Source organism: Pterocles gutturalis, unplaced genomic scaffold (genome assembly GCF_000699245.1).
Source record: "Pterocles gutturalis isolate BGI_N339 unplaced genomic scaffold, ASM69924v1 scaffold40315, whole genome shotgun sequence".
NCBI classification, from domain to species: domain Eukaryota; kingdom Metazoa; phylum Chordata; class Aves; order Pterocliformes; family Pteroclidae; genus Pterocles; species Pterocles gutturalis.
The window spans coordinates 46470-57068 of record NW_010139694.1 but is presented as its reverse complement, the minus strand read 5'-3'; the positions used below and the strand labels follow the sequence as shown (position 1 = coordinate 57068).

Genomic DNA, 10599 nt, shown 5'->3' with positions numbered 1-10599 from the left:
TTTCCTACTGCATTTTTCAAAAAGTTTTGGCTGCTTACTTACATGTTCATGAATGTGTTGGTGAATGGAGGGATGCATTTTTAGGCTGGTTTTAGGAAGGCTCTAGCAACAAAAAGGACAAAACTGTTTCATTCATAGTATTGTTTGTTTACAGGTTTCACCAATTACATGCGGAGTCCGTCAGGGGACATATTCAACCCAGAACACTACCAAGTGAATCAGGACATGACTTACCCTTTGAGTCACTATTTCATTACCTCTTCACATAATACCTACCTCATGGGAGATCAGCTGATGTCCCAGTCTAGGGTGGACATGTATGCATGGGTGCTACAGTCTGGCTGTCGTTGTGTAGAAGGTAAAGATCAAAAAGGAATCATCAGTAGGCTCCGTAGTTTTGTTTCTCCTCTGTAAAGGACGACTCCTGACTTCTGCAGAAGACATGGTAATTGAATAGAGGAAAAAGCCTAGTAAAATGGTGTATTCCCTTCATAAAGAACAAAAAAATAATGGTGCCATATAACGGATAAATTTCTTGGGCATGGAAATAAGGCAGACATTCAAAGAGTAGTGTCATTGGTACTGAGGAAAAAAAAATTGTAAAAATATTTTTGTAGAGAGGATCCTAACATTCAGTGGAATGTATTGGTGTGTATACTTTCTAGACAAGAGTACAGCAACCAAGCTGGGAAGTATGGCAGAGCTCCTGCTACACGTGAAAGGAAAGCTGATATTTCTGATAGGGAAGTAGGGTTCTGTTATGTGAAATGTTGAGAGTCTCTGCAGTGACCAGGAATCCTTTATGTGAAATCCCTTCTGATGCTTGTGGTGCCTTTCTGAGACAGTACCTGTTTCATAATAATTTTTAATATCCTGATCATCAAAGCGTTTTCACAATTTTTCAGAAGGCCAGTATTATGGTTTTCTCAGGTCAGATGGGTGCTTCAGAGGAGTAAAACATTTTGTGGGGATGTGACTGTAAACAAGTATAAGGTTAGACAAAATCCAGGGAGGGCTAGAGATGCCTAAGTCTTGGCTTTGCTTGTGGTGTGAGAAGCTTGGCTAAGATTCTCTGCTTTCCTTTTTGGTTTTAGCAGTGGTGTCATTAGAGTAATGCTATGCTGTGTAATCTCTCTTCCTGTCATAATACTCCTCAGCACTTGTTAGAGGAGAGCTTTTTTCTTGGGGCTTTCTCAAACAGTAGGAACAGTCGTCTGTACCTAGTAGAATGCCACGGTGTTTCTTCAGAGAAAGGACGTTCAGCACAGTGAGGAGGGAGATACAGACAAAGGGTGGGAATGACCCTGTACCCTGCTCTGCTGGGTGTCTGGCTGGGTGGCTGACAGGAGTTGCAGGGTCTCAGAGTCTTCCTCAGGTGGTGGCCCCAGAATACCTGTCTGATGGGTGTCATTGTTTCTGTTCTACAGTTGACTGCTGGGATGGGCCGGATGGTGAACCAATTGTCCACCACGGATACACTTTGACTTCCAAAATTCTCTTCAAAGATGTGATTGAAACTATCAACAAATATGCCTTTATCAAGAATGAGTATGTATACAGTCTGCCACCTTCTGAGTCTCGGGGCTATGAACTGGAGTGCTCCCAGGCATCCATGTAAAGGCAGTCAGGGAAAATCTAACCTGTGTCTGCACATGCCAGACAGGATTCTGAGTGGTTTTCTGTGGGGAGAAGGCCTTCAGAAAGAAATAGCAAGGCAAAACTGAGTAGGGGCATTTGGTACCTAGTTCTGGGGCTGCATTTATCCTATTCATAGAAGACAAGAGGATCAATGTGTTTTGACAGTGAATGTTTTTGGTGACTAGCTGACACTTTAACCGCGTATCTCTGGATGCATATTCCAGTGATGCCAAGGTTACACTTGGTTGCTTCAGGGACAAGAAGCAAGTCAGGCAGCAAAGGAATACAAAGAGGCAGCAGCCCAACTGTGGAGAAAGCAGACTGTTCAAGAGAAAGACGTTATTTTCCCTACCTGTACATTGCTCAGGAAATCAGAGAATTATGCAATGGGAAGTCAGAGTTTGATACTGAACGAAACATATCTGAGACTTGCAGGTGTTTTCTTTCCCAGGATAGGCTGGAGGCACAGATGTTGGTAGGCTGCAAATTCAGCTAAGGAACTAGCTTCAGGCACAGCTTCACACACATCAACTGTGAAAGTTTTGTCCTGCAGGCATTGTCTGTCTGAAAGCCTGATTTTTCCTGATGAGGAGATAATGAAGGCTGGATTTCAGGATAGACATCTTTTTATTTGTAATTAGGTTTTAGTTAATGAATCCCTCATAATTCAGCCCTACAAAACTGCGCTGGGTGCTGGCTTTTGTGCTCATCCTAAAAATGTATCAACCCTAAACACAAATCCATCTTCAATGTGCTTTTATATGGCACCAACCGCACTGGAATCAATGTTTCACAATCTTGTCTTGATGCTTTTCAAACAACAAGGCATTGTTATTTCTTGGACTCAGCCTGGAGAACCAACAATAACTGACAAAACTAAATCTAGAATAATACTTAGTGGTTTTGTAGAAGAAGCTTTACCTGCAGGCTTGTTTGTATGACACTGCTGTTGCTAGCTAGAAAAGATTTCATGGAAGCACTAACACAACAGACTTTATCGCTTTGTTGTTGGAAGTGGGAAGGTAAAGACAAAACCCCTTTGGGGATCTTTTCTGTTCTTGGAACCTTTATTTATTTTTACCTGTGAGAGTAGAAAAAGGCTGATGCACCGATTGGAGAGGAGAGTTGAAAGCACTGGCTAATTAGGTTTTCCTTATGAATGGCTTGTTAGAATCTCTTTGATAGGAAGAGAAGATCAGGAGTGGGTAGTGTAGGAAGGTGAAAAGTGTGCTCTGGAAAAAAATGCATCAAATGAGATTGCAGAAGTTTAATTATCCTGTGGCTGTCAGAAATGGACCATTCAGTTTGGAGGGAGTAAAAGGATATCAGTCCTGTGCCCACACTGATTTGTCTGACTCCTGTGGATTTCATTGGTGGTGATGCGGGTTACAGGAATGGCTCAGATGGTAGTAACCCTTATCCTCTTAACTCTGTAAAAGCTAAGTTTGCAGTTGATGATACTTGCTTATGTCTCTGCCAGGTACCCTGTTATCTTGTCAATTGAGAACCATTGCAGTGTCATTCAGCAGAAGAAGATGGCTCAGTATCTTATAGAAATTCTGGGAGACAAACTGGATCTGTCTTCTGTGCACAACGATGATTCTACCAAGCTCCCTTCACCAGCAAGTCTTAAAGGAAAGATACTGGTTAAGGTAAAAACTTGCTTCGTTTGTTCCATCTCTCTTTACGTTTATGATGATTATGATTTCTGCCTGGTTATCACTTATACACTTATACCCTAAATTAAATAATTTTACAAAAAGCAATCTTTGAGAACCTAGTACTTAGGTTCTGAACAAATGTCTTCTCAATCAATAAGAACTGGGTTGCATGCTTTGAATATTTTTTTTAAATGTGTGATATAGCAAGAGCTGCATGCTAACCTGCCTGTGTAATCGTTTTATCTTCTAGGGGAAGAAACTTCCAGCCAACATCAGTGAAGATGCAGAGGAAGGTGAAGTTTCTGATGAGGACAGTGCTGATGAGATTGACGATGACTGTAAACTAATGAATGGAGATGTAAGTTAGGTGACCATTTGAATGTAAATGTATGTTAAGTTTTCCCATCCCAGTGAGAAGAAACCTTGTATGAGTTCTCAAGTCTAAAACTTCATGGGGACAAATTTGACAAAGTGCATACTGGGCAGCACCAGTTCTAGTTCTTGTGTTTCAAGTTTGGAATTTTTAAATATTTTAAATAGTAATATCTCATGATTTTTAATTGCATATCACTTGGAGATATGCAATATCTTTTCTCCAGGATGGAGAAATGAATGCCAGTAAGAAAGGTGTCATCTTTTGTAATAAAATTAGGTAGTAACACGTTATGGCTGGGTGTGTTGTTCTCACAAAAGGCTCAGTAGGCATTGCTTTGCTGACCTCATTGTTTTCGTTATTAACAGTTCACTCTGCTGTGAGGTTTACTGATGCTTTAAATCTGAGATTTGCTACGTCTGGTTTGCTTTCCAAGCCAAATTTTGAAGAGCTCAGAAAATCATAGCTTGTTTCATGACAAATTTAACTGGGAATTCTTAAGGCCTACTGAGAAAACACAATCTGTCACCTCTTAAAAGACCTGAAATTGTGAGTTTATGCCTCATGGATGAAAAAGAAACCTCTGGATTTCTATTTTTGTTTCCCCCACTTCCTCACATGGGCTATGGTGTACACAGCAGGAGGGAACACTTTAAATCTAACATCTACTTGAGGGCCTCATATGCTTCCATACCTTACATTGAGTCTGATACCGAGCTGCAGGTAACTGCATGTTATGCAAATTAAGAATCTCCTTTTTTTTTTTTTCCTTTTTCTTTGCACATAACATTTTAGTCCTGGCTGGAATAATTTCTAAGACTTTTTTCATCACTACCTAGTTTAATGATTGTTTTGTTTGTAGGCATCTACTAATAGGAAAAGAGTGGAGACTATAGCAAAGAAAAAACTTGACTCGCTGATAAAAGAATCCAAAATCCGTGACTGTGAAGATCCAAATAATTTTACAGTTACCACTCTACCATCATCAGGAAAAGCTGGTCTAAAATTAGATAGTAAGAAGGTGAGCATGTTTTATTGTACCTCACTTACCCCTAGACCTGATTGTTGTTTTGTTTGTCTCTGTAGCTACATAGTACTATGATTTCATAACAGTAATGTTTGTTCTTGCAAAGGTAGATGTCTAAAGCTGGGCTTCTAAATGTGTTTTGAGACTCCCAATACAGGTAGCTCAGTTTACCTGAGGTGTCTGCAGCTATCACAGTCCTAATAAAACTAGAGAATTCTCAGCACTTCCCTTAAAACAAGACAGTGTGAGTCGCCTGATGATTTTTGCAGAGTCTATTTGCCATTAGGTCTCTGTCTCCTGTCTGGGTTAACTAGAATAGTACAACTCAAGAATAACCAGATAGCCAAACGTTCACCTGAGATGTTGGAGATGCAGGTTCATGTCCCCAGTCACACTTAGAAATAAGATTTTTGGAGCTATATTTTCCAGTTTTGGATGACTGCCCTGACCACCACATATTTGGCTGTTTCAATACAGAAGAAAACACGTTCCCTTCTTCTGGAATATTTTCTGTAATATCTTGTCGCAACATCTTATTAAAACCTCATGTTGCTTATATAAAGCTATGTTATAAGGAAGAATAGCTTTCACATTTATGTCCATGTAGTAGAAGTGTCTTTTTAATTTGCTGAGGAGATTTTAATTTTAGCTGTTTTCATGAATCACACTTTATGCAGAAGGATAGTCTGTTATTGCAGATGAATAATGAAAATATCACTTCTTCAAAATATAAGCTGAAATGCTAAACATCTCTTTCTCCAAAGTCCAATGACTTTCTCCAGCACCTTTGGAGAAAGAGGTGTGTAGCATTTCCATTTGTTGTGTTTTATTAGCTTACTGAATAAATCATAGATATTGACTTCAGATTCATAGCTGAATCCATTCCCTTAACGATGATGCCAGGTGAACATCACTGTCAGATAAGCAAAGCTTTTTTTTTTCTTGCTAGCACAGCAACTGGAGCATGAAATGTACACATGAAATGACATTTCAACAGAAAGAAATTTATTTTCCATTATAAAAAATGCATATAAAAGTTAGGCTTTTTTTCCTCAGTTCTCTATTCCTTTTTATTTGTATTTTAGTTTTATACTAATGCTTATTTATAAAAATGTACTCAGCCCAAAGACTACGCTTCATGAACTTGAGGCAATGTCATTTTAGAATTTTTAATAAGCCACAAAAAGGTTAGGAGTATTGCTGCATGCAAATGAAAAACATTGTAGATCTGCCAATAATAAGCAGGTGTACTAACTTGGGATTAAAACTAGATGAGAACTAAAAATCATCTCCCCAAAACTTTCTATAGCATGAGTTTTGTATGTGCTTTTAAGCCTAATGATTTATGTAATGTATCAGCCAGTTATTTTAAGATCCACTGCAAGGCCAAGACTTCGAGAATCCTTCTGCATAGGTGTTAATCAGAATAGTCTGTGTTTTATTAGTCTAGCAAACAATGAAACCTTAAGGTCATATTAAAAACCAGTGGCACCAATGCAGTATATAAATTTTTAGGGATTACAAGAATTTTGTTTCTTTCTTACCATGGAGTGTCCTAGTAAAACTGTGTAATTGGTAGAAATAATTCCTGCTAAATTATGCTTTTCAAATATCAAGCTATAATAACAATCTCATGTCAATAAACATATGTGGTATGGGGGCATTCCAGCTTTGCCTGGATAAAAATAAAATTGGGGTTAGGTATCAGTGTGATTCCTGTCTGCTCTCAAAGTTTCCAGGGACAAAAATGATGGCAATTCTTGCTGTCATACAAGGTCTTGTACCCAGCTTGCGTTTAAAAAAAAAAAAAATTGGTCTGATCCAGTTCTGTTGACATTTTAGGGAGGAATGCTTCCCAAAGTATTTTGGTGATGTTCACGTATGCTGTCTGTAGCGTTCTGTTTGGTCTGTTACATTATTCTTTCTGTTTGGTTACTTTAGAGTAAGCTTGAGGATGATGTGGAATCTGGGGAAGACTTCAGTACCAACAAAAGGCACAGCCGGTCATTGATGGGCAGTTTTTCTAAACGCAAGGTGAGCCACTCGGTAGGTTAGATCTACATACCAACTCTGCCTACCAAAGCAGAACTGTGTCCAGCTGCTCAAACGCTGATCAGACAGTTATGATATTATGGTTTTATTTCCTTGTGGCACAGAAAAAAGGAAGCAAATTGAAAAAGGCAACAAGCCTGGAAGAAGGTGAAGATGATTCAGATTCTCAAGGAAATTTAGCCAGGAGCTCTGTACATTGCAGCAGGTTTGTTTAAAGTGATTTGGCAATTTTGTTTCTGAGAAAGATGCCTACCTAAACGTACCCACCAAATAGATACGCTTCAGGTCTAGAAGCAAATTTGTTGAAGGCTGCAGGCCTGAATCCATGTGGCCCAGTGAATACATTAAGGTGGATTTCCAGAGTCTATCATGTGTCCAGGTGATTTTTTTTTTTTTGTTGTTGTTCAAAATTTGACACATGAAGTTGCATCAACATTCAGGTGATGATTTTGATCAGAATGGTTGGTTAAGATTCAGGCTCCAAAACAAAGAAATCAGATCAAGCAGTTCTTTGGGAGGTTGGTAGATATGCTGTTAGTGATAACCCAAAGCAAGTGAGGAGAATGAGAGCATTACTGTTTTGTTATTTCTTTGGGATTTTTTTTTTTTTTTAAACACTTGATTTGAGAAGTAAATGTATATGTGAAGAGATATTCCACCCTTTGGCCAAAGCCATTTAGAGCCCTCCCCACCAGATCTTAGTAGGTAAATACTTGTGTCTGCCGTTAACATGTAAGAACAGCACTGCCTTGTGCTGGATACTTTCATGCTGTTGGTTCCACAACTTCTGTGCTTTGACAAGGAGGCTCTATGTGGTATAAAACTATGAAGTACCTCCTTAATGGAAAAAAACCTTCTTATATTTCTTTACTCTGATTTATTTTTAAATATGAAAGGCAAAATTTTCCCCTTAATTAATGGGAAATTAATTTGTTTTATCTTTCTAGGATAAACCGACAGAAGAAAACAATGAAGCTGTCCAGGGCACTTTCTGATCTGGTGAAATACACAAAATCTGTTGGCATCCATGATGTTGAAACTGAAAGTAGGTTAAACTAAATGTCTGCTGAAAATAATTGTTATGCAAAAAAATTGAAAGGTTTACATTCTTACATATCTTCTTATTAAAACCTGGTTTTCTATTTGCTTCTCCCCACCCCTGAAAAGCTTTTAACAGAAGAGCTGCACACAATAAAGCTATACTATTTTGCAGTAACTGACCACTTGCTATTCAGAATCCGCAAAGTGCGTCTAAAGTTGTGTCCATAAAGGACAAAAAGTTCCTGCAGGTAGTAGTACAAGTGTAGTCTTTGCTAGCTTCTATAAAAGCTGCTACACAACAATTATATCCTGGAAACAACAGAGGAGTTAGTTATGCTCTTGGGCAGAATGGTCTGAAGAGCATTTCAAGCTTAAAAATTAGATTTTTAAGTCAAATCTGTTAAAATATCAGCATTACATTTCTAGAATATTTCAGTCCTCTTTCTAAGTTTTCTGGATCTTATTTTGACAGGAATCAAGTTTAGTTAAAAGTGTCAGAAAGAGAGAATTGATTGCCAGAAATCATACTTCCCTTGAGCAAATTCAAGAAATCTTAAGAGAATTTTTTTTTAGAGCTCTTGATGAAGATTCAGGTCATTCATTATATTCATCTTCATTTTCCCAACACTGACTCCTCCAATAAGCACAGTGATTTTGCTGTAATGTAAGAAAAGCATAGTTCCCTCTGAGTGGGATGTATTCAAATGGTGCTTGATAGTTATAAGTAACTAGTGGTATGTAGTTTTGAATGCTTTATCTAGATAATAAATAAATAAGGACATTACCTCTGATCTCCTCCTCTCTTCTTTGTAGTCTCTTCCAGCTGGCAGGTTTCATCTTTCAGTGAAATAAAAGCCCACCAGATACTGCAGCAAAAGCCAGCACAGTATCTGCGTTTCAACCAGCATCAGTTGTCCCGCATCTACCCATCTTCCTATCGTGTGGACTCCAGCAACTACAATCCCCAGCCATTCTGGAATGCTGGCTGCCAGCTCGGTGAGCAGAAAGAAAACTTGTTGATTTTTGGTTTAATTTGGGAGGGATGCCTTAATAGGAGCTTTGGAATCACCCCTTAAAATACTGAGTTCTCTGCTCATCCAGCTTTACTGACAAACAAGTGCTCCTTGTTACTGTCTGTGTTGTTACCTAGATAGATTACCTCAAACATGTGTCTTACATGCAAGCAGTTGTCTGATAAATGGAAACAAATGAACTCCTGAAATGCAAGAGAACTTCAGAGTTCAGACACTTTTGAAGAGCCTCTCTCCCTGAAGCTGTAATGTACATTATAGAAGTGAATTCTTTTTCATAAAACATTTCAGGTTTTGCATCCAAGGAGTTAAATGTGAAAATGTACTTGGGTGTCCTTCCTTTAACTTGGTTCTACAAACAAGGATGGTTAATGTACTTACTAAGTCATGTCACCTTTTTTTTTTTTTAAATAGTTGCACTAAACTACCAGTCAGAGGGGAGAATGCTGCAACTGAACCGGGCCAAATTTAGTGCCAATGGCAATTGTGGCTATGTCCTCAAACCAAACTGCATGTGTCAAGGTAGGAAAAATGAGTGAAATAAGTGAATCACTTATCGCGTGAGAAGATCAGGTGTGGATCCTTATTACAGTTTGTTTAAAAATGCATTTCTGATGCTAGAAGCAAATATGCCAGAAGGTGTCTAAAACTAAATTCATCCCCAGAACTGCACGTCTTTCATATCATGTGACTTTTCATTCTTACAGGTGTCTTTAATCCAAATTCTGAAGACCCACTGCCTGGCCAATTGAAGAAACAGCTGGTTCTAAGGATTATCAGTGGTCAACAACTCCCAAAACCACGAGATTCCATGTTGGGAGACAGAGGAGAGGTATGGGATTGTCTTGTGTGCTGGAGAACAGTAGGGGAATTAGCTCGTGCAGAACATAATCTTGTCAGAAAGCTATCCAAGCCCAGGAATCCAGTTCCCTGCAACTCCCAACAGCCACATTTTAAGTGATTACTCTAGAAGTGCCTGCAAAACATACGAACTTACTGACCATGTCAGGAGCCAACAATATATAGGAAAATTAACACTGTTGAGATAAAATGCCTAAGTAACCTTAAGAAACAATCTGCACCCCGTCTGTTCAGATAGAAACCTGCAGTTAGTTTAACCTCCAGCCAGGCACTTGTAGGCTGGCTCATCCTGCCCCATTTCCCACTAGATGACTTAGCCAGAGATCTCTCATCATTATAATAATTATTTACAAAAAGGTTCAGGACAAATAATTATTAAGACAATAACCTACAATGCCCACATTGTAAACCATGTGCTTGAATTTCATCTTTGTCACTCTTTCTTTTCAATATTTGTTACTTTCTGTTTTCCAGATCATAGATCCATTTGTTGAAGTAGAAGTTATAGGTTTACCTGTTGATTGCTTCAAAGAACAAACCAGAGTAGTTGATGATAATGGTAAGATTCTGTGGGTTTTAGGGGTTTTATGGCTGAAATACATGGTAAGTTTTGTTCATAAAGATAACGAGTAGATGAAATTTGGCACCTGTTTTGGCAAAGCACTGAAAAATTGATATAAGCATTCTTGATGTTAATGAGACTTGGGTCTTGACTTATTCAACTGAATTGGTATAATGTTGTGCAGGCCTTGGCGTAAAACAAGTAATTTGTCTGACTTCTCATTGTGTATGAGAGAAGGGTATTTTGAGCTTGCTGTTGTCAGAAGAGGTCAGGTTGTCCAAACACTCATTGAAAGCAGGGCCAACTTTAAGTAAGATCTGACTCTGTTTCTTGCAAATTCTTGTGCTGTTGTG

At 38.6% G+C, this 10599-nt stretch overlaps 1 protein-coding gene across 1 annotated transcript in view; it reads left to right on the top strand.

Annotated features, from left to right (window-relative positions):
• The window catches only part of PLCH2 (phospholipase C, eta 2), a 37890-nt gene that overhangs the window by 8816 nt on the left and 18475 nt on the right, over positions 1–10599 (top strand). Inside the window, exons 7-18 of the mRNA XM_010083411.1 lie at positions 155–358; positions 1428–1548; positions 3119–3290; positions 3550–3657; positions 4535–4693; positions 6641–6733; positions 6856–6956; positions 7699–7796; positions 8606–8788; positions 9238–9345; positions 9531–9655; positions 10159–10243. Coding sequence (XP_010081713.1) covers positions 155–358; positions 1428–1548; positions 3119–3290; positions 3550–3657; positions 4535–4693; positions 6641–6733; positions 6856–6956; positions 7699–7796; positions 8606–8788; positions 9238–9345; positions 9531–9655; positions 10159–10243 — 1557 coding nt within the window. The remainder of the gene's footprint in view (positions 1–154; positions 359–1427; positions 1549–3118; positions 3291–3549; positions 3658–4534; positions 4694–6640; positions 6734–6855; positions 6957–7698; positions 7797–8605; positions 8789–9237; positions 9346–9530; positions 9656–10158; positions 10244–10599) is intronic.